Source organism: Bufo gargarizans, chromosome 6, assembly GCF_014858855.1.
Source record: "Bufo gargarizans isolate SCDJY-AF-19 chromosome 6, ASM1485885v1, whole genome shotgun sequence".
In the NCBI taxonomy this organism is placed as follows: Eukaryota; Metazoa; Chordata; class Amphibia; order Anura; family Bufonidae; genus Bufo; species Bufo gargarizans.
Genome location: NC_058085.1, coordinates 22,477,474 through 22,502,658, shown reverse-complemented (window position 1 = coordinate 22,502,658; position 25,185 = coordinate 22,477,474). Strand labels below are relative to the sequence as shown.

Below are 25,185 nucleotides of genomic sequence, written 5' to 3'. Positions count from 1 at the left end.
ACAGATTGTGATCGGAGGCAGGACCGGCTCGGGGGGGTAAAGCGGTGATTAGTGTGACGGGGAGGGGGAGAAGGCGGGAAGGTTGTCCTCATTGACAGCGGTAAAGCAGGTGATGTGGGAAGAGCAGCGAGTAGTAACGTAGAGAGGCTGAGAGGACGGCGGCTCCGAGCTTCATCTAACGCTGCCGATGGTTTAGAGATAAGAGGCATAGTCCTCAGCTGAGATGAGGGGGGTCAGACGGGGTACGGGGGGGGAGGTAAAGGTATGAAATAATTATTTGGGGTTGTGGGACAGAGAGGACGTAATAGAAGTGAAGAAGTCCTGCTGTGAGGAGGTGAGAGCGGACATGAAGCTGCTTCTCTGTAGGCCATGAAGTCTTCTTTGGGTGGGATTTCTTCCGCTATAACAGATGAAGAAGTCTTTAGGCTTCTCTCTGCTTCTCGACCCCCCACCTGTAGCAGTGATCCTATCCCCTCACACCTTCTCCAGTCCCTCTCCCGGCTGTCATTACTACAATATATAACCTCTCTCTCTCTCTCTCTCTCGCTTCCCATCCTCTATCAAACATTTTGTTATAACCCCACTACTAAATAACATCTTGACCCGACCTGTGCCGCTCACTACCAACCTGTTTCTAACCTTCCTTTCATTTCTAGACTTCTGGAACATCTCTTTTACTCTCCTCTACCTTCTCAGTCTGCCTTTCCCTCTCTCCACTCTACAGAAACTGCCTTTACTAAAATGTCTACTGATCTCCTGACAGCAAACAGGAATGGCGACTATTCTCTACTGATTCTTCTTGATATCTCTGCAGCATTTGATACCGTAGACCACAAACTCCTTCTCACCATGCTCCACCTCATTGGCCTTAAGGACACTGCTCTCTCCTGGTTCTCTTCCTTTCTCTCTGATCGCTCCTTTAATGTATCACTTGCTGGCTCTGCTTCGTCTTATCTTCCTCTCGGTGGTGGAGTTCATCAGGGTTCAGTCCTAGGTCCTCTACATCCAAAGTCGATTTGCATAAAACTTTGTTCTAATACTGTACAGAGCAGGAGCTACGATGAGTCGAAGTTATTGCTTTGCAAAGTTTTGAGAGACTTCCTGCAATAAGTTCATTAATTAATTTGTACTGTAAAAAAAAACAAATCCCAAACTCAAGTTCGGTTCCAAGTGGTATCTTTGGAACCAAATCTGAGTTCAGGAAATGTTTTTTCTATTGGGCACAACTTGGCCATTCTCACTTAGGGGTGTACTCACTTTGTTACCAGCGGGTTAGACATTAGTGGCTGGTGTGCTGAGTTATTTTGAGGGCACAACAACTGTATACACCGTTATACAAGCCGTACACTGACTACTCTACATTGTGTCAAAGTGTCAGGTCTTCAGGGTTGTCCCATGAAAAGATAAAATATTTACAGAAATGTGAGGGGTGGACCGACTTATGTGAGATACTGTATATATATTTATTTGCATATAAGATAGGATGGCCCTTATGTAATAAGTCTACATGGCATTGTACTGATTTAGTTATTCTGTTATTTGCACTTTTTACTATTTTGTCCTGAATAATTGGATTTGCATCTGTTTGTTTAACTTTCTGTTTGTAGAAGAGAAGAGAAATGGGCAATATTAGCCAGAAACGGGCAATTACATTTATAAGATGTTTTTCTCTCTCTCTCGGTGCAGCTCTGGTTGTGGACTATGAATAGCTGTGTGTGAATGCGTTGTTGAGTTACAGGAAAGTTGGGTACTTGTATGAAGGCAAGTAAAGCATGCGTGCATACTAACAGTAAGTCATATTAATAGCAAGGAAAAAGGGAATGTATAAATTGAGGCAGTAAATGTGTGGAGAGGAACCACTGACATTTCTATAATGTTTTATGTGTGTTATGTAATGTGCAGGCGTCATGTTTTTATTGGCGCTCCAAGAACTCCGATGTGTGTGTGACAGGGGCCCTTTATGTTCGCCTGTTTCTATGTCTGGGGACCGTTGGTCTGACCTCATACAGTTGTTAGGCCTGGGCCTTTTGCCATACCTCCCTCTGTCTCACCTGTCATATCCCAGCATCTCCTGCCTCGCTGCCCGTTGCTGTCTCCACCAGATAGGGCAGGCGCGTGCCTGCCAGACGAATCCTTCGGCCATGCTGCCTCTGTGCTCCATCCCATGCTAGCGTTCCATAGGGGTGCGCGCCCGCAGCTTCCTGATTCCAGGGGTGCGTGCTTCCTGCCTCCCAGCACAGCCCCTGGGTGGGGTTACAAGTATAAATAGCAGCTTCCTCTCCTAGGAAGTTACCTGAGCATTGAGAAACTACCAATAATAGCGAATGTGTTCTGTTCTGATCTTCTGTGTTTGACCCAGCCTGTTTGCCTGCTGCCTGCATCGAATACTGGACCTGTCTGACACTGAACCTGTCTGATCCTCTGCACCGCACTCCTACCTGGTACCGGCTTCTCTGGCATGTCTCTGACCGCGCTTCAGCTTCTGTCTCTGACAACCATCATCATCATCATCATCTGCTACCATTACTCCAGTACTCTCTGCAAAATACCACTTCTCACCACCGTCTCTGCTATTGGACTCGGTTCACACTAACTGCGGTTCTAACCGCATCTTGAGCTATTTGAGTGTTACCTGTTGTCTGACTCAGGTGAGTCAGCTGTCAGCCATGTTTACTAATCCTGTAGGTAGTGGTTCAGTTTCTCTCTTGCTGAGTTCTGTCTTCTCTCCTGGGAGAGTGCTGAATAACACCCTAGGGGATAGCGGCTGCCATCCAGAGGTTGTCACAGAGAATCCACAATATCTCTGGTTTGACCAATGGGTCCCACCCACTGGTTGTAACAGTATGCTCAGGCCATGGATTCCACTGACTCATAACCTGACATGGCCAAAGTCCTATGTGAACTGCAACAACAGCGTACCATTCAAAATCTTCAGCATGTGACTGCTCATCTGGATTCCTTTTCTGCGGCTATTCAACCTCCACAACCTCCTATGGTCTTATCTGCCACTACTCCTGTGACTATTACTGCTCATCCTAATGCTGGTCCACTTTTGTCTCCATCTCCTCACTACAATGGGTGCCCCCTTATATAAGCTGCCGCTCGGCACCCATCTTACCAGAGTGCATGCTGATGGAGGAGACATGGAGACCATCGTATATGGACACAGACAATTCGTGGGCCATCCCCCAATGGACCTGTGATGTTTCATGCTATATCTTATGCAGACTATACCTGCGGTGGACTTCGCATAGGCCCTGTGACTGGCATAATTATTGACTGGGGCTGTCTTAGGACATATTACTACAATCTGTCTGTAAATAATAGATTGCTCCTCCTACCATCGGCTATCGATGCCCTATCATACATCTATTGGTGTCTTTTTTTAGTTGCGGATGCCATATTATCTATATACTGGCATCCCTCACCAAAATCCTTTTGACCCCCTGATGAACCCGTGAATGGACGAAATGCATCGGGGTTTGTTTGCATTATTTAAATCAACGTGTGGATTATGCATTCACTCCCGGGTCCTTTACCTTATCGTGACTGTGAGTGTGAATGCGACCCACCCTCAGGCCCTTCTAACAGGGTTGGGTGTCTTTTGTATTTATATAATTTTTTATAAGCACCTTAACTATGGAACTGTGGTTATCCACACTCTTTTTTGGTATCCCCCCAGGGTCTTGTGAGGGCAATACTAGCCCAGGTCGAGGACAGGGAGTCCCCACCATTAGGGGCTGTCCCTGGGCTGAGGAATAGAATAGGGAGAGCAAAGGGACATATTTCCCACCTCCCTTTTTCCCTGGGTGCTTATTATTGGTCTGTACACATAAGACCTGCACTGATAACCGTGTTTGTATTTGGGATGCTTATTACCAGTTTTTAAAGTAAAGATTATTAGTTTTAAGGGTTATTTTTGTGCTGAAGCATAGTATTTATTATTTCCCATCTAGAAGGAAAGTCCTTGGCATGGGCAAATCCTATCTGGGAGAGAGCCAGTCCCATCACTAACAATATTGCTCTATTTCTGGACTCATTTTGCAAAGTGATTGAACCAGATTGTCTCTTAACTGCTTCCTCAGCTCTCCCGTCCATCTGTCAAGGTGCGCGCTCTGTTGGACAATATGCCATTGAATTCTGTACCTTATCCTCTAAACTGTCCTGGAATGAAAATGCTCTTGTTGCTACCTTCTGGGGAGGCCTTAATGGCAAGGATGAACTTGCAGGAAAAGAGATTCCATCTGCTTCGGAAGCCTTAGTGACTCTGGCTACTAAAATTGAAATCCGTCTGAAAGATCCCATAAATCCCTCAGAGAGTCTTCTGCCAGAACACTTAAGCTCTGGGTGGCCCTGTCTTCTGTGACTGCTGTTCCTAAACCCATGCAGGTGAATCACATTAGTGTCACGGATGAACTATGGGAGGGAACACCACACCGACAACAGGAGAGAAGGGAGAAATCCACTAGGCCTCAATGCTAGGGAAAGGGTCACCTCCTAGGGAACCCTACTCCTGGCCCTGACTCATATCCGTATGGTCACCCCTTGAAGGTAGGAATGCCCATACCCCGTAACCTGGAGGACCTGTAGACCCTAAAGAGCCCTATGGGTATTGGCAGGACTGAGACGACCTGTTCCTTTCCAGATGAAGCGTCTCCCTGAGGCCAAGTAACAACCAACACAGGGAAGGAAAACAAAACACAAAAAAAAGAGACACTTAACTTCTGTAGTGAGATGGACGAGCAGGAGTTGCAGAGAGGACAACACACAAGCTCTTCCAAAACCAAATGAAGCTATCCATTGCATATTCAGAAAAGTGGGGTAAGACTATATAGGAGAGGTGTAATAACCACTAAGCTACACCTAAAACCAGGGATGTGGTTATTAACAACAACCATACTGAAGCAAGAGTAACCAAAGAGGCTGTTAGATTTCTTTATGCTCAGCCAGTCTCTTCAATCTCATGATATCTGTCACGGGAGGGACTGTGACAATTAGGCATATTTCACACGGATGAGTTTTCCGTGCGGGTGCAATGCGTGAGGTGAACGCATTGCACCCGCACTGAATCCAGACTCATTCATTTCTATGGGGCTGTGCACATGAGCTGTGATTTTCACGCATCACTTGTGCGTTGCGTGAAAATCGCAACAAGCTCTATATTGTGCTTTTTTCACGCAACGCAGGCCCCATAGAAGTGAATGGGGCTGCGTAAAAATCCCAAGCATCCGCAAGCAAGTGGTGATGCGGTGCGATTTTCACACATGGTTGTTAAGAGACTATCGGGATGGAGACCCGATCTTTATTATTTTCCCTTATAACATGTTATAAGGGAAAATAATAGCATTCTTCATACAGAATGCTTAGTAAAATGTCCATTGAGGGGTTAAAAATAATAAACTAAATTAACTCACCCCATCCACTTGGTCGCGTAGCCGATCTCCTCTTCTTTCTTCAGGACCTGGCAAAAGGACCTTTGATGACGTCACTGCGCTCATCACATGATCCATCACCATTTGGTAATGCTAGGTTCTCTGTAACAGCCTCCATTAAATCTGGTTCAGCAGGAAACTTTCTGCACCAGTCTGTCGTGGATCAGTATCGAATGCCAGTTTGACTACTCAAGAATCCCTTGGTTGTGACTTCGGTCAACTGCAAAGCCCTATCCGAATCTGTATTATGGAGTTCTACATTCTGAGGATATTTCCCTGTATTTACTTCTGGAACTTTCTCAGCCCTGTCATGTTGGGGCTGCCCTGACTCTGAGTCCATGGACCCATCCTGGAATAGAAATCAGGAGAGATAATCCATTGGGAACAGTTGTGCCAGGGCAAGTGCCTGACCTCTGTACAGCCAAAAGATCACTCCCAACCATCTGCAAATTTAGAAAGCCTACCTACCGTATACCTTGCGTATGTCTTCAATAAAAAAGGAGCAGAGACTCTTCCTCCTCATCATCCATGCGATTTCCCCTTTGATCTGTTGCCTGGATCTACTTCTTTTTGTGGTAGTGTGTATCTCCTCTCACCCAAATCTAAAGCGATGGCTGACTACATCAAGGAGAATCTGGAAAGAAGGTTAATTCGCAAGTCCATATATCTGCCTGGGGTTGGCTTCTTTTTGTAAAAAAGAAAGATGGATCTCTTTGTCCTTGCATTAATTATCGTGGACTAAACACAATTAGGGTCCATTCACACGTCCGTTTTTTCTTTCCTGATCTGTTCCGTTTTTTCAGGAACAGATCAGGACCAGATCTGGACCCATTCATTTTCAATGGGTCCTGGAAAAAATCGGACAGCACAATGTGTGCTGTCCGTTTCCGTTGTTCCGTTCCGCATGTCCGTTTAAATATAAAACATGTCCTATTCTTGTCCTGAAAAATCGGATCCTGGTACAATACAAAGTCAATGGATCCGCAAAAAACGGATGACATTCGGATGTCATTCCGTATGTCATCCGTTTTTTGCGGATTCCGTTCCTGGAAACACATAACAAATTTTTATTTTATTTTATTTTTTTCAATTTTTTTTTAAAGAAATCCAAACAACTTTATTTGATTATTGAAATGTATACATGTTTTCGTTTTTTGCGGATCCGCAAAAAACGGATGACATATGGAAACATTTTCAGGAACAACGGATCCGCAAAAAACGGACCGTTTTTCAGGATGAAAAAAAACAGGACGTGTGAATGGACCCTTACACTTTGTCTTTGATTTCTGAACTTTTTATTAAATTCTGGGGTGCCAGAATATTCTCTAAATTGGATCTGCATGGAGCCTACAATTTAATCCATATCCGTGAAGGCAATCAGTGGAAAACGGCCCTCAGTACCCGTTACTCACCTCCCGTTTTTTAGGAATTTGTAAATTACATTTTCAGAGACTTGCTATATACATTAGTGGTCGTATACCTGGATGACAGTGTTCAAGAAGCCTTTAATTGTGGAATATGGTAGAGGAAAAGTGCAAGGACAGTGTAGGGGCAGTGTCGTGAGATCATAGGGAGAGTTTTTACACACTGTAGGGAGAGCTTATGGAGACTGCAGGGACAGTGCAGGCTCTGTAATCTGAAGCTGAAGGGATCCATAGGAGACAGCTCCGTTTGCATCAATCCCTGCACAGAGCTATCTGACTGAACAGTGTCCGCCTTGTTTAATAGATAAACAATTCCATTAGGCCTTGATTCTCAAATTGGGGTAGATAACCTGTGTAATGTAACTGTTATTGGTGTGTCCTCATTGAGATTGAATAAATTATTTTAAATATACAGTTACTGTTATTGTACAGTATATCCAACAAAGAGGTGCCAGGGACCTCCAAAGGAAGGGCAGTGGCAAAAAATGTTGCTGGAACCGGCAGAAGTAACAGCAGAAGAAGGATGGGGGGTGGTAGCAGCAACCGCAACAACATTTTGACAATCATTCCCGCTGTCCTGGAATGGTTGACTCAGTCTTCAACATCATCTTAACTGACATCAGACGCCCACAGCCAGGAGGGGGTGGGTTCTTCTGACACCACACTTAGGTGGCATGGCCCAGGAAGAAGCTCTGTGCCCTCACCTGTCCTGTACCTGTCTTTTTTTGCTGCTCCTTCTGCCAGGCAAGCAATGTATGCCACCGTTCTGCTCCGCTTTTTAGCGAGAAAGATATTACTGAGGACAGTCAGCAGCTACTGCCCAGTCCAGATTTGGAGGAGAGGTCCACTGTTTTCTCCTGTAGGCATGCAAGTAGTGACTATAACAGCTGAGAAAGAGCAGGTGTTGTGGGTGGTCGAGGATGGGACTATGAGACTGGGGAGGGTGACATAAGTGATGAGCAGAAAGTAGTGGATGATGTAGCCAATCGCACATGGGAGCAGATGAAGAGGGGGCTTCATCATCATCAGGGAGGGAGAATGCCAGCGTGTCCTTGAGACAGAGGCAGAGTGGCAGCATGCGGCTGAGCCAACAGGGTGCAAGTGTGGCTTTGAGCCAGCAGGGTGTCAGCAGTGTGAGATCTGGAGCCAAACGTGCTCAGGGTAGACCGTCTGCTACTCAGAAGCCTACCTCTCCTGAAACAACAAGCGGTGAACGTCTTCATAGAGTCAGCGGCAGTTAGTCAGCACGCAGTGGTGGGGGTAAAATACCAAACTCGCCGGTGTGGAAATTTTTCAACAGTTCTCCAGAGGATGTCAGCAAGGCCATGTGTAGGCAGAAGGTGAAACGCGGCCTGACCCCTTCTCCAGCAGTCAGGGCTCCACCACCTCAGCAATTTTTCCTTCCCATTGTCTACTGGTCCTGATGCTCTTCGTCACACATTTCGCCAGCAATTGATCACCTAGGCGATTGCAAAAAGACGTGCGTGCACTCATCCAACAGCACAGAAGCTGAACCTGCTCCTGGCCAAGTTACTGGTACTACAGTCCCTCTCTTTCCATGTGGTTGACTCTGCACATTTCAGAGAACTGACGGCTTGTGCCAAGCCAAGGTGAAGAGTCCCATGTCATCACTATTTCTCTAAAAAAGCTGTACAAGCCCGGCATACGTACATACAGCAGAAGGTGAACCAGTCCTTGTGCCTGGCGGTGTCTGGCACAGTTCATGGCATTGCCGATGTGTAATGCTGTAACTATGGTCAAGGACAATATACATCCTTTACAGCCCACTGGGTGAATGTAGTTTCAGTCTAGACACACCAACAATTTGGCTAGGTGATCGCAATGCCTCCTCCGCGTTCTCAAATTGGCATTCCAGCCCCAATGTCCTCCTGATCCTTCACCTTTTCCTCAGCCTCCACTGCAGGTACAGATTGGAGTGGTCCTTCAGCATACCACCTGTGCAGAGCATGGCGGTGTCAGGCTGTTCTGCACCTGGACAGCCTGGCGAACAGAGTCACATTGGGGAGGAACTGCTCCACGTCTTCAACCAAAAAATCTAATCCTCACCAACTGAAGATCGAAACCATGGTCACTGATAACGGGAAGAACATTCTATTGGTCCTGCATAAAAGGAGGGCTGACCCATGCGCCCAGCATGGCGCACATCTTTAATCTGGTTGTAACACGGTTCCTGAAGTCTTCCACCTAACTGCAAGATGTCTTGAAAACGACCAAGAAACTGCATGCACTTCAGCCACTCTTACCATACAATACACACCCCCTTTGAGCTACAAAATGTTCCCCAGCATCGCCTCATATGCAATGTTTCCACACATGGGAACTCCACCCTCCACATGGTGGTCTGACTATACGAGCAGAGGAAAGGTGTCAATGATTTCTTGATGATGCAAGCGGACAGGGGTACTCCCCTGTGTAACTTTGACGTTAGCCAGTGGCATATCATGTGTGACACTTGCCATTTGCTCAGGCCCTTTGAGGAGATCACTTTATTTGACAGTTGCCAGGACTATGGGATGAATGATTACATTCCACTCCTTGACATCCTGAAGCAGATGCTCATAAATCTGGCTGGCGAGGGGACAGGAGACAAGGATCTTACATTTTTTTATGGTCACTTGAGCTCTGTGGGGGATGAACTGGTGGAGGAGGACATTAACGCACAGGAGTTGTATACAGAAATAGCTGGAGAGTGATGTAAAAAACAGGCAGATGACCCCAACAGACCATGGCAGTATGCAGTGGAGATGGAGGCAGGGAGTCCCTCCGATTCCTTTGTGCAAATAGCCTGATACATGCTGAGTTGCTTGCATAAAGACAACTGCATTATCACCATTTGGAAGAGGGATAACTACTGGCTCTCCACCATGTTAGACCCTCACTACCAGGCCAAAATGGGGGCCTTTTTTTACACCTGCGGAGGAATGATAAACATAACTACTATCGAGACATCCTATGTAGTCGGTTGGTCGCTGCCTATGTTGCCCATTGCCCATCCTCACAAAGGTCTGACCCGGGGACACTCTGAACTCACGCTCCACTGCCATGACTGCTGGGGAGCAGGAGGAGCACCAGTTCCATCAGCAGCAACATAAAGGGGTTGGCCACTTTCTGGTTATTGTTGACCAATATGCATGTAAGATGATTATATGACACTTACTAATATAGCCTTTGTTGATTTTATGTGACGTTTGCTATTTTTCATAAGTCATGTGCCCTTGTTGGGCAAATCTTCTTTGCTGTCCACACAGGAGATCTGTCCATAAGATGGAGGGTCATGTGACCAAGCAAAAATAACTCCAGACACATTACTCAGCCTTCTCCACTCAAATGCACCATATCTGCCATCTGCACCTGAAATTTGGAGAGTTTAGTGCAGGTGTAGTGAGTAATTTGCCTGGTCACATGACCCTCCATCAGCAGCCATTCTATGGACAGGACTGCTGTGTGGACAGCACAAAGGACTTGGCCAAAATAAGAGAATACCTTATTAAATATAGAAAATGTTGCAGAATATCAGCAAAGACTATATTGGTAATTGCCATATACTCATTTTGCAAACACATTGATCAACAGTAGCCAGAAAGTGGCCTCCCCCTTTAAGTCTTGAGCCTCTAATAAGCACTTTTCTTCACCAGCCCATCCAGCAGCAGCAGGACATGGAACCAGCAGCTGGTGGCATACTTGGACTGCACCCTGTAATCCCAGATTCCCTGGACTACTAGGCAGCCAAACTTTAATCGTGGCCGCAAATAATATTATATTTTTATTATACTGAATCAGTGGAGCTGAGCTGCCAGCTTGTCTGAGACGAGTGTGACATGTAACCACAGGGTCTGCTTTGAAGCAGGGCCACCTTTGTAGCCTGTTTCCTCTACTAATTCCCTTTACCTGAGCAAATGGGCAGACATTAAATCCTAACTTCACATATTCCATATATATATATATATATATATTCAATATCTTTATCAGAAATATATTTCCATGCACTTAGTTTTATGTTAAATATCTATCAATTGAGGAACGAAGTGATCTGAATCAGAAGGAAGGCAATCTTTATGTCCTGCCGACAGTGAGACAACCAGATAACACACGATACAATGGTGACAAGCTCTGCTAAGCAGCTGTCTGATTATACTAGGAGTCCAGGCTTTATATAAGGTTCCTTATGTAAGCAATAAAGAAATAAGCTATATAATAATAATCGCTATAACTAGGCAGGTTAGTGGATATTTTGCATATAACATATAACAGGATTGTAACAGATCTCCTGGCACCCCAACCGGGTACCTCAGTCGATAGATGCTCCTAGCACTTTCGGAGGACTCCAAGCACTCCACTTGACACCGTACGCACTGCAGACCCCACGAACCGCCGCAGCTTGGTTGGGGTCTCACCATCCTCCACCCATGCTGGACCCAAGACCGGGCTTCAGCTTCCAGTGGGTGAACCTCTCCTACATCCAGAGAGCAGGAGCCATGAACAAGCTCTTACAAGAGCTTATACTCAGGGGAGTATTGTGATATAGCAATCCCCAAGAGTGTAGTTATCGCATTCCCCAAACATGAGCCAAAACTTCATGAAGGTATAAAGCAGGCACACTTTATTGAGGGCTACCCGCCCGTATTTATGCAGGTCCCCATCTGGTGGACACACCCCTAGGGGACCAGAAGGAAGACTGTGACACAGGACAGATATGCAGCAATTCAGGATACACAGACACAATACATCCCCACAATGCATCATGGTTTCCTCCTCTCTGCCCTGGAGACACCCGAGGAGTAATTCAATTATCTCTCAGGACAAAGGGAAATCACCAATACACATGTGGGGACAACAGGACAGAAATCACCATTTAAACATACAATGTCACACCCTTACAGTAAACACAGACATTTAACACATCCCCAGATAGCTCAAGTATGAGTGCATATTATTAGGTGACTGGCACTCAGACTACACGAATACAATAAAATTAGCTATCTGGGTACCCTCACATAACATAAAATACAATTCCAAAGACAGATTTAACCTGTGCGGCCGGTCTTTCTTCTCCTTTAAAGTTAGTATGGGCCATAATCCTCAGGCAAGAGGCTGGTAAACAGGCCCCTCCAAAACCCAGTGGTGAGGTTGGTTTCGCCACAAGGATGTTTCTATAGAATATGACAGGATGATGAGGCAAGATGTTCTAGAAACAGTTGACCCATATGTTCTCTGCAGTTGTGCTTTATTACCTGTCACCACCAGACATCTGAGAAGCTCTGACAGATGCCTTTCAGAACCTCCTCCTTGAGCTTCCTTTGTTTTGCTTTCAGTTCCTCATCTCGTTAGCCTCTCTTAGCTGTCATGTAGTTGGACTGATTGCATCCCTTTAAATTCCTCCCCATAGTGCATCAGTTTGCGGTTTATATTACTTCCTGGAGTGTGTGTGCATGCTGATCCTACTTCCCAGTCTTCTACAAGATAAGTGTTGTGCATTCATTTGTGTTTTTCTGTTTGCTGGATCCCAGGTGGCCCTGACTCCCTCCGTATCTAGTGTAGGGAGCCGGTGGTCGTGTCCACTCACTATTATAGGGTGTTCAGGTGTTTTACAGTCGAGGTACGAGGATATGCGATCATCTACCATTGGGATTTTCGCATAGGCTGAGCAGTCAGGGAGAGTGCCAGGTCTGATGCAGGGGGTCTCCCTTTTTGTTCCTTAGTTTTGGATCCAGTGAGTCGTATATTCATTTTGTGTTGTCTTGTTTCCTGTACACCTTCCGTGACATTACCCAAGTCAGCAGTCTTTACACAAATCACTTTGTTAACCCTTAAAATTATATGAATTTCAAAAGCTTTTCCAACATGGTGTAGTGGATGGATCCGGTTATGTCAGAGCTGTTTCAACTGAAGAGATTGGTCACCACCTCTGTCTAAGGCATAATGGATGGATCTGTGGCGTTCCGGTGCCAGAGCTACTGTAGACCAACTGATTGGTGGGGGTGCCAGGTGTCATACCCCCCACCTATCTGATACTTATGGCCTATCTTGACAACAGGCCATCAAGATCACATTACTGGAAAACCCCTTTAATGACATACACATTATAGTCATTTAGAGCATGGGGCGGTTTAATGGTCCAAGCATCATTTTTACTTCTTGTGCAAACCACGAAATTTTTGCTATTGATTTTACATGTCACATAGGGGTTCTTTATTAATATGTTTCGGGAGATTTTGTTTTTTATCTTCATTTAGCTTTATTTGGGGGAAAAAAGTTGTTTTATTTCAAACTCCAGCTGCTTATTCTTTAAATATACAAATTGACACCAAAATAAATAGTTAAAATTGGTTCCCTGTTTTGTTCATATTAAGTTTGTTTTTTTCTGTTTCATGTGAAAAGGAAGACTATGCTGACGGTTTCGGCAGGTGTGGACTGTTTTTCAATTTTATTCTTAATTGTATTTTATGATATATTTTGATAATTTTAAAATACATTTTGGCAGGTGGGACATTTACGCATTTTTTCTGATTTTTCAATTTTCTTTATAAATGGGGCATCCAAATGTGGCAAGTGAAGCTTGTGCGGCATAACGGCCCTGACCAACAGAATATATTAAGTGGCAGCGTCCAAAACCATCCATAAACACCCCCCCCCTTCATTACTTCTAGAAGTACAGATGTAGCAGGGATAACACACAAACTCTTAACTCAAAATGGTCACAAATGCAACATATCCAATGAATAATCAAGTCATCTTCATTTATAAAACTAAACAATCCAGAGCTGGTGGGACATACAATAAAAAATAATCAAGGATTCCTCCATTGGTAAAATCATGTGAGATGAGGGAACCACTTGACTTCTACAAATACAGGGGTGGCGGGGACCTCACTTGTTGGATTTATCTACAGGTACATTTTGGTCAGGGTGTACAGATTAAGAAGATATCTCTCTAGGAAGAAGAGTAATGGCCTCTATGTAATGAGGCAATCCTAGCCTTTTTGGGAGAACTTGCACATTACTGATGACATGTGTCCAGTAAGACCAGAGCTGACCGTTTTTTTTTTTTTATATTATAAATACTTATAGGGGTAGAACAGACCGGGGCTGGAATAGACAGATTATTATCCTATTATATTAGGCCCTGGTTTTGTGCTTCACCAGGTATGGTTGAAAGATACACTATTCCTATAGATTTACGATGTGTCACGCAGACAGGCTTTGGCTCCATTCACACGTCAGTATGTGTTTTGTGTATCCACAAAACACGGACACCAGCAATGTGCGTTCCGCATTTTGGGGATCGCACATCGCTGGCACTCTCATAGAAAATGCCCTTTCTTGTCCACAATTGCGGACAATTATAGGACATGTTCTATTTTTTTTTGCGGTAACAGAATTGCGGATGCGGACAGCACATTTCGGCCCTATTGAAAATGTATGTGTTCGCACCCGTTCCGCAAAATTGTGGAACGGATGAGGACCCATTTTGCGGGCGTGTGAATGGACCCTTACTCTTATCAGTGGTAGCCCCTCTCTGTGCTGTCCCATGCTCAGTTAGAGGTAGGTGGAGCGTCCTTAAAAATGAGTTTAGGGATTTAGGTCACAAGCTTAGAGCAAGGACCTCAAACCCAGTGTTTTTTTCGAAATACTACCTGTACCACGAGCCACACAAGAAAGGCAGCAGGAGATTAGGGAGGTTAACAAGCGCCTCAAGAACTGGTGTAGGAAGGAGGGGTTTGGGTTCCTGGAGAACTGGGCCGACTTCTCTGTCAGCTACAGGCTCTATCGTAGGGATGGGCTGCACCTCAATGGGGAAGGGGCAGCTGTTTTGGGGGAGAAGATGGCTAGAAGGTTGGAGGAGTGTTTAAACTAGGGAATGGGGGGGGGGTTATTACGTTATAGGAGGGGAAGATAGTGCAGATAGAGACCTGGGGAAAGGAAATAGAACTGGGGGAGGAATAGAAGGAGGGATTAGAACAGTTCAGAAGGAAAGGTGTAGGGTAAAAAATATACATAAACCTCTTAATTGTATGTATACTAATGCCAGAAGCCTGACTAATAAAACTGGGGAACTGGAATTAGTGATGTGTGAGGAAGACTATGACATAGTGGGAATAACTGAGACATGGCTGGATGATAGCTATGACTGGGCGGTTAAAGGGGTATTCCCATCTAAATAATCATCTTTTAAAAGTTTACACATACATCATTGCTGGCACATACATCATTTTTGTAAATAGCTTCTATTTTTTAGAAAGCACCCATTTAGAGAAATATACTTCCCTCTTACCCCATTGTTGACAATTGGCAACCCATAGATACGGCCACCGCTCCACGGCCACATCTATGGGCCACGCTTGCGCAGACCGCTCTCCCTTTTCACCCAGGCGGCCGGTAATTCAGAAGAGTGCGCGCACATTGCCGCGCGTATCGTCTTTCCTCACTGCCGCGTCTGATACGGAGCCGCGCATAGTCTGTATGCGGCGCTGCCTCTGGATCGAGCTGCGCATAGAGGGGTTGTGCATTGGAGCGATCGGAGGAGAGTGGAGGGACACAGCTGCCCCGGATGCCGGCTCAGAAGCAATGAGCGCTTCTATCAATACAGATGGAAGCGCTCATTGCTGGAGTGCTGACGCCCACATATTGTGCGGCGGGGACGGAGCACTCACTAGTGACACACCTCCCAGCAGCCATGTATAGCGCCAGGCAGGAACGTAACAGTTCCCCCAATACTAGTGGCACAGATAGCAGGATACACCCTGGGCACCGCTGACTGGCAGCTGGTCTACCTTCTGGGACCTGTAGTGCCGCTACCTCAGTGTCTTATCACATTACACAGGTGATATATGCGGCCACCTGTGTAAGCTGTCAGTCACACCAGAAGGGGTACCGCAATACATAGGCCAACGTTGTCAAACCGCTGCGTCTTTACCCACCTGCAGCACACAACTTCCCAGAGTAGAACAGTCCTGAGGAGAGAAAGTACCTGGGATGAGGTCGAGACCATGTGATCAGTCACATGTGTGGAAGGAGTCATCTGGGCTCCACTTTGTGAAGTGTTGGTTTAAGTTTTATGTTCAGAGCAGTGTCTGTGTATGAAACAAATCTGCATCAGTGCCGTTGGGTGGGGGGGATAGTAATATTTTAGGGGAGGGAAAAGCACAGATCATTTGGCTACTAGCTAACATGCTTTTGGGCTGATGTATACAGCCACATGTTACTGTTTTACCTCCCTTCCCATGGCTCTCCGAGTGATGATTCCCCAGCAGAAGGGATGGAATTCACAGACACTGCAGGCTGCCAGACTGATGACTCATACTATCCACATGAATGAGCACGCAAGGACTGAGTTCTCAGTGTGAGGTCATAAAGAGGCATGGCCGGCCTTCACTCAAACTGCCAAAGCCCGCACAACCTTAGAAGCAAAAAAACAGGAAGTGAACAGCAGAGCTGGCTGCAGGTGAGGATGAAATAGCAAGATGGGAAAACCCCTTTAATGTACAGGGTTACAGTCTGTTTAGAAAGGATCGCTAAAACCTGAGAGGAGGAGGGGTCTGCCTGTATGTATAGTCCTGTCTACAGCCCACAGTTTGAGAAGATATATGTGAGGGACATGAACATGTGGAGTCACTGTGAGTAGAAATACATGGAGAAAAAAAAACAATAATAAAATACTAATAGGAGTTTATTATAAACCACCTAATATACCAGAGACCACAGAAAATCTACTACTAAACGAAATAGATGAGGCGGCAAATCTTAATGAGGTCGTTATTATGGGGGACTTCAACTACCCAGATATAGAATGGGAAACTGAAACCTGTACATCTCAAAGGAAACCGGTTCTTGGTAATAACCAAAGACAATTACCTTTCCCAACTGGTTCAGGATCCGACTAGAGGGACAGCCACACTGGACTTAGTATTAACCAATAGACTTGACAGAACAGCAGATTGGGGGACACCTGAGAAAATAGTGACCATAAAGTAATAACCTTCCAATTGTCATTCAAAAGAGTGTTTCTTCAGGGAGGAACAAAAATACCAAACTTCAAAAAAATCAAAATTTAGCCAACGAAGAGAGGCCATAGGACTAACTAGTTCTCAAAAATAAAAATACAGCCACAAAATTGGATATTTTTAAAAGCATCCTAAAATCTAATTGTGAAATGTATATACCTTATGAGAATAAAAAGGTTAAGGAACAAGAAAAAAAAAAGTGGATAAATAGAAATGTAAAGAAAGCAATGAATGACAAAAAGAAAGCATTTAAAAAAAAAAAAAAAACACTAAAACAGGAGGGTAACGCAAAAGCATAAAAAAAAACTACAAGGAAAAAAATTGGAATATGCATTAATTGCCAAAGAGAGTAAAACTAATCCTAAAATGTTCTTTAATTATATAAATGGTAAAAAGTATAAATCTGAAGGTGTCGGCCTTTTACAGAGTAATGAGGGGGAGTTGTAGAAAGCGATGAGGAAAAAGCAAAGCCATTAAATATTTTCTTCTCCACTGTATTCACTGAAGAAAATAAACTGTCAGATAAAATGAAGAATGTAAAAGTAAAGTCCCCATTAAAAGTGCCCTGTCTGACCCACGAAGAAGTACAGCGGCGTCTTAAAAAGATTAAAATAGACAAATTGCTGGGACCAGATGGCATACACCATCGTATCCTAAGAGAATTAGATAATGCAGGGCTCAACAAATCCCAGGCGCCAGGTCACCATGGCGATCAGGAATTTTGTCCTGGCACCTGTGTATTTGCCCTCACATGGCTGCCCCCCCAGTAATCCGGGGTGCTCCCAGAGCACAGTGGACAGGGTGGTATCGGGGGAGCGGAGGAGGTAAGTAGGACGCAGCGGGTTTGCATCATGTGGGCGTTCCTTCACCCTGGCTATAGTGCTGTCCAATCGCAGCGCAGGGTGAAGGAACGCCCAGGAGAGAGGCTGATTTCTCCTCTCCATTGCTTCAATAGTAATTATCATATGGAGCAGTACTGGGGTACAGCGGGCGAACGGAGCAGCACCCAGGAATAATAGTAAGTGCTGGGACATCTCTGGGCGCTGCTCTGTGTAGCCTGCTACTTAACAAAGTCCGGACCCATATAACACAATACAGGAGGCAGGTGCCGGCAGTAGAATCACATAGCCAGCACCCTGCCTCTGACAGGGTTAATTGAGGGGTTAACTGCCACTGATCTGCTTCCAGTACCTGCCTCCTATATTAAGAGTTAATTATCATTGTGCAGTGCGCCGCCCCACCCCATTAAAATCATTGGTGGCAGTGGCCACAGAGTCCCCTCCGCTCCTCTTTATTGGTGGCAGTGGCAGCTTCTGATCGGAGCCCCAGCTGTGTAATCCTAGGGCTCTGATCAGTTACCATGGCAGCCAGGATGCTACTGAAGCCCTGGTTGCCATGGCCAGCTCCCTGCTGCCCTGTGCTCTATCAGGGTGAATAGGACACGGGATGAAAAGATCCCAGGTATCGAGTATCGCAATACTTTATGGTATTGAAATCAAATTTAAAAATTTGGTATCGCAACAACTCTACTCTGTACACTGCCACTGTATATTCGTGTGCGATTCTGTACACTGCCGCTGTATATGTGTGTGCGGTACTGTACACTACCGTTGTATGTGTGTGCGATTCTGTACACTGCCGCTGTATATGTGTGTGCGGTACTGTACACTACCGCTGTATGTGTGTGCGGTACTGTACAAGCCACTGTATATGTGTGTGCGCGATTCTGTACACTGCCACTGCATGTGTGTGCGATTCTGTACACTGCCACTGTATATGTTGTTCATGCCCATCCGTTTGGTTCTAGACTTCTTTATATGTTAATTTAAGAGGTGTTATTTTTGTAGCTGAAAATAAGGCTTTATAAAAAGGTAAAAAATAAAATAAAAAACACAACACTGACTCCTAACTTTTTTAGCTGGCTCCTATATTCCAAGGAAATTTGTCAAGCCCTGAGGTAATGTCATAGCCAGACCCTTATTTCTGATATTTAAGGACTAGGGGGTGTTCCACAGAATTGGCACAAAGCAAATGTGGTGCAAATATTCAAAAAGGGTCCAAAAACAGTCCAAAAACTATAGGCCGGTAAGTTTAGCATCTGTCGTAGGTAAACTGTTTGATGGTTTTCTAAGAAATGCTATCTTGGAGTACCTCAATGAAAATAAGCAAATAACGCCATATCAGCATGGCTTCATGAGGGATCGGTCATGTCAAACTAATTTAATCAATCGGTTTCTAGACTTGACCGCCGCGAACCAATGGATGTCGTATATATCGGGACTTCTCCAAAGCATTTGACACTGTACCACATAAAAGGTTAGTATATATGTTGTAAATGATTTTTATTAATATTTTTCACGAAAAATTCGCTATAACACAAATGCCAACATACAGGGCAATATGGAAAGTAATTACATAACATAGTTACAAAGCCTAATTACAATGTAGTGCAAAAATACAGTTTCAGGAATCCGTGAAATACAGAATAGCAAAACAGAATTGCATGACAAGAAATTCGAACCAATAACAAATGGGAGAAAAATCAGTTCTGGGGGAAGGGGAGGAGGAAAGGGAAATCAGAGGGGAAAAAGGCATGGAGGTGGGGTGTGATTTCAGGTGAAACTCCTCATGTATTATCTTGCTGGGGTGAGAGGACATTACATAAATGTAAAAGTGGTTTGTAAAAGTAACTCACAAAATAGTGTAAACGCACGTAGAAAGTTCTAGGTTGCTACACAAAAATCATGTATTGCACTGGAAGACAACCCCCCTCCCACATTCCATAACAATTTAGGTATCAGAGAAGTTTCTGTAATTTTTCCAGGGTCCCTAAACATTCTCATACTGGTGACAGGTACGGGAGTCCCAGTGTGCTATTTGCTCAAGACGGTACAATTGATCGCATTTCTGTATCCATTGTGGCATTGGATGAGAGTCCGTAGACTTCCATCTCACAGCTATCAATAGTCTAGCTGAGGCTAACAAGATATTGCAAAGAATACGGCTGGGTTTAGAGCATTTGAGACCACTATATACCCCAAAGAGGCATAACTTAGGAGATGAAGGGACAGGAACCTTGCAGAGTTCCGAGATGGTTTTGCAAACGAGCTGCCAGTAGGGTTTTTTTTTTAGAGCAAGTCTACCAAAAGTGCCTAAGTCACATCGGCATCTCCGACACTCGGGAGCGCATTCCCGGGAACATGCGGTTGAGGCGTTGCGGAGTATAGTACCATTGCGTTAATATTTTATAACTATTTTCTTGTAGTTTGACACATCTGGACACCCTGGATGAGTTTAATAATGCACTTTTTAAGTCACTGGGGGTGAATGTGATATTTAAATCTCTCTCCAAGCGTGTAATGCAAGGGTGGGTTTTAGAACATGTCAGAGACATTAAGAGGTTGTATAATTTTGATATTTTGCCCTTTGGCTCTTTGGCCTTTAGTACTCATTTTTCAAAAAAAGGAATGATCTTGAGGTTCAGAGAACTCAATAAAATGTTTTTTTCACAAACTGAATAAAGTGCACCAAATGGAAGGTAGACAAACTAACCATCAAGGGGTGTTTACGTAGAACCACGAAAGATGGGACATCGTTGTCTGGGCATAGATCTAAAGCCGGGGATGAAATAGTTTTCGCTCTATCAGGTTGAGTCTCCTGAAAATGGACAGAGGAATGGAAAAATACATCTCTTACATGCAGCAGTACGAGATAGTTCGGAGATAGCTGATTCAGCCAGTTAGAGTCAGTCCACATATGTAGCGCATACCCGGTAATGGAGCTGTGAGAGCGCATTAGAAAGAGTAGAGAGCGGAGCGTAAGGGAGGACATACTATCTTCAACAACTAGGTCCAGTCGGTTCCCAAACTGTCTCAACCATTCCAGACATTTCAAACACATTATCGCCTTGTGGTAAGTGTAGAGGTCTGGGACTCCAAGACCTCCCGCTGCGGGCCGTTGTATTATTTGTTTATAACCTAGCTTTCCTTCCCTTTAACATAAATCTTGCGAATTTTTTTGTAATCTTGAAAAGTAATATTTAGGAATTGGTATAGGCAGAGCTTGGAGATAATAAAGGATAGTGGACAAAAGAATGGACTTGAGTAGCATTCTGCGCCCAAACCATGAGAGGAGATAATAAAGGATAGTGGACAGAAGAATGGACTTGAGTAGCATTCTGCGCCCAAACCATGAGATAAAAGGTATATCCCATGAGCCTATCAGGTCTTCTAACCTTTTAGGTAGAGGAAAAGGTTAGTATATAAAATGAGAATGCTTGGACTGAGAGAAAATGTCTGCATGTGGGCAAGTAACTGGCTCAATGATAGAAAACAGAGGGTGGTTTTAATTGTACACACTCAGATTAGGTCACCGTCACTAGTGGGGTACCTCAGGGGTCAGTATTGGGCCCTATTCTCTTCAATATATTTATTAATGATCTTGTAGAAGGCTTATACATTTTTGCAGATGACACTAAACTGTGTAAAGTAATTAAAATGGAAGAGGACAGTATACTGCTACAGAGGGATCTGGATAGATTGGAGGCTTGGGCAGATAAGTGGCAGATGAGGTTTAACACTGACAAATGTAAGGGTATGGCACATGGGAAGGAATAATGCAAGTCACCAGTACATACTAAATGGTAACACACTGGGTAACACTGACATGGAAAAGGACCTAGGAATTTTAGTGAACAGCAAACTAAGCTGTAGAAACCAGTGTCAGGCAGATGCTGCTAGGGGCAATTAGATAATGGGATGCATCAAAAGGGGCATAGATGCCCATGATAAGAACATAGTCCTGCCACTTTACAAGTCACTAGTCAGACCACACATGGAGTACTGTGTACAGTTCTGGGCTCCTGTATACAAGGCAGACATAGCAGAGCTGAAGAGGGTTCAGAGGAGGGCAACTGAAGTAATAAATGGAATGGGTGGACTACAGTACCCTGAAAGATTATCAAAATTAGGGTTATTCACTTTAGAAAATAGACGACTAAGAGTAGATCTAATAACTGTGTATAAATATACCAGGGGTCAGTACAGAGATCTCTCCCATCATCTATTTATCCCCAGGACTGTGACCAGGGGACATTCACTGCGTCTGGAGGAAAGAAGGTTTGTACACAAAAATAGAAGAGGATTCTTTACGGTAAGAGCAGTGAGACTATGGAACTGTCTGCCTGAGGAGGTAGTGATGGCGAGTTCACTAGGAATGTATGTGGCTGTATTTCTGGAGTGTAATAATATTACAGGCTATAGCTACTAGAGAGGGGTAGTTGATCCAGGGAGTTATTTTGATTGCCTGATTGTAGTCAGGAACAATTTTTTCCCCCTAAAGTGAGCAAAATTGGCTTTTACATATTTTTTTCTTCCGGGCGATCAACTTGAAGTCTAACAGGCCGAACTGGATGGACAGAGTTTTTTTTTCCGCCTTTTAAACTATGTTACATAGTCGGTCATTCGACTTGACTGCAAATAACTGGCCATTTACAAGTGTGAATGACGCCCTCACTTTTTCCACATGTCTGGACACCAGCTTTTTGTGGGAATCCAGCTCTATTTTTTGAACTTTCACATATAGGCCCCTGTTTCTGCAGTTTTACAGAAATCCCATACAGGGTCCCCATACCGATCACAGGCAGGGTGGAATACAGTTTTTTTTTTCCTCACCAAACAATCGTGTTTGGAGGAGATTTTTATATATATATATCACCTTAATTACACTTTTAACTGGATCTGATTACTAATTTTCATTCAATACAGGATACTATGTTTGTTTGGGGAGCTCATATAGCGGTCCCAATCATCACTCCAAGCCCTTAGCTACCTCTGGTAACTGAAAGCAAGGCACTGTTTTATCTCTATGTAAAAATGAGTATCTAAAGGAATGAAGCCAGTTAGTGACCACAATAAAAACACATAAGGGAGGTCACTAACGGGCTAAGCATAAAGATGGCTTCTCTTACCTGTGGGTTTTTTGATGTTTAACAAGATCTGATTTACGGTTAAAACTTTTCCCACAGTCTGAACATGAAAATGGGTTCTCCCCTGTGTGAATTCTCTGATGTATAACAAGATCAGATTTTTGGTGAAAACATTTACCACAATCTGAACATGAAAATGGCTTCTCTTCTGTGTGATTTCTCTGATGTATAACAAGATGTGATTTATGGTTGAAACATTTACCACATTCTGAACATGAAAATGGCTTCTCCCCTTTGTGAATTCTCTCATGTACAACAAGATCTGATTTATTGTTAAAACATTTCCCACATTCTGAACATGAAAATGGCTTCTCTCCTGTGTGAATTCTCTGATGTATAACAAGATGAGAATTACGGTTAAAACATTTCCCACATTCTGAACATGAAAATGGCTTCTCCCCTGTGTGAATTCTCTGATGTATAACAAGACCTGACTTATGGTTAAAACATTTCCCACATTCTGAACATGAAAATGGGTTCTCCCCTGTGTGAATTCTCTGATGTATAACAAGATCTGATTTTTGGTGAAAACATTTACCACAATCTGAACATGAAAATGGCTTCTCTCCTGTGTGATTTCTCTGATGTATAACAAGATGTGATTTATGGTTGAAAAATTTACCACATTCTGAACATGAAAATGGCTTCTCCCCTTTGTGAATTCTCTCATGTACAACAAGATCTGATTTATTGGTAAAACATTTCCCACATTCTGAACATGAAAATGGCTTCTCTCCTGTGTGAATTCTCTGATGTATAACAAGATGGTATTTACGTTTAAAACATTTCCCACATTCTGAACATGAAAATGGCTTCCCTCTTACGTGAGCTGTTTGATTGAAGATCGAAGATCGGACCTGTTTAAAAGAATCAAATGATGATTGTTGCTGTGATTGGATGAGGGTATATCTTGCATATTGGCATGCTCTTCAAATGTATCTCGTGTGATACCACAATCATCTACTTCAAAATCTGAACATACCAGATGTTTCTCTAAGTTCCTGGTACAGTCATCTGCCAAGAATAAAACACATGTTATTATTGATAAATAACAGTAAAATTGTATTGAAAATGTATAACTTTTCCATATAAAAAAATGGCACACAATTAGAATATCAATTGACTAAAACAGTGGTGGCCAAACAGACCACAATCTAATAGTAGACCGAGGGGGCATAACTAGAAAACGCTGGCTCCCACCTTGAGCAACTCCCCTGAAACCACCTTCCAATCAGTAATTTAAAAGATATATAAATAAAACATTTCCTAGTACTGGACAAGAGGCGACAAATTCCCCCCTTCATGCCCCACACAATAGTTATCTCCCCTCAGTGTTCCTTTCACAGTGGAATTCCCCTTACTACCCTCTTCACAGTACTGGTGCTCCCTAAGTGCCCCATCTCAGCAGAATGTCCTCTTGATGTCTCCAAACAGTAGTTATGCCCCCTAAGTGCCCCCACACAGTAGTTATGCCCCCATTGTGCGCTCCCTGCAGTAGTGCTCTCCCTTAGTGTCCCCTTTACTGTGAATAAAGTTAAAGTAATACTGTTCTTCCCAGCAGCAGACAAATATCTGGAGTTCAGTCGTGAGACTTTTTTGTATGACCTCTTAAGGCTACATTCACATGGGGGGAAAAAGGCCATAAAAAACGGACATACTCGGTTTTCATGGCCATTTTTCAACCATTTTTTGCATCCCTTTCCTGGTCGTCTGGTCATTCATTTTTAACAGCCATTATTTTAGGATGATTTAGATGATTTTTATTTCTTTGTTTTATTTAATTACCAATCCCTGCAGTATACATAATGTCCCCCATAGTGGCCCCAGTTATTAATAATGTTCCCTAGGGTGGCCCCCATCACTAATAATTAGTAATGTTAATAATGTGCAGGGTTTTGTTTTTACGGGGAAAAATAAATAAAATCCTCCTTTCATCCACTTGCACGTGTAGAGAAAAGTCGCTCTTCATTTGGTGCTAAAGGACCTACACTCTCAGTGGGATGATGTCACCATGCGCTCCTAAGCAATAATGCTGGGAGAGCATGGTGATGTCATCATGTTGGTAGCACAGGTCCTTCAGCACCAAGAGAGACTGCCTTGTGTGTGCAAGCGGATAAGGCAATTTATTTTTACTTTAAGCCTTAAATGGCCATTTTCCACTAGTGTGCCCATTTTAAACGGCCATAACATGGATGCACTCCTGTCTAAATGGCCATTAAAAATAGTCCCATTGATTTACATGAGGTCCATCTGGCAATGAAAACGGCCACAAATAAGAAATGTCCTATTTTTCACAACCACTATTCACTCGTCTTAAAAAAA

General features: G+C 43.8%; 1 protein-coding gene across 1 annotated transcript in view; it reads right to left on the bottom strand.

Moving 5' to 3' along the window:
- Positions 1–25,185, bottom strand: part of LOC122940391 — a 1,778,572-nt gene that overhangs the window by 1,086,717 nt on the left and 666,670 nt on the right. The window contains exon 6 of the mRNA XM_044297042.1: positions 22,846–23,610. Coding sequence (XP_044152977.1) covers positions 22,846–23,610 — 765 coding nt within the window. The remainder of the gene's footprint in view (positions 1–22,845; positions 23,611–25,185) is intronic.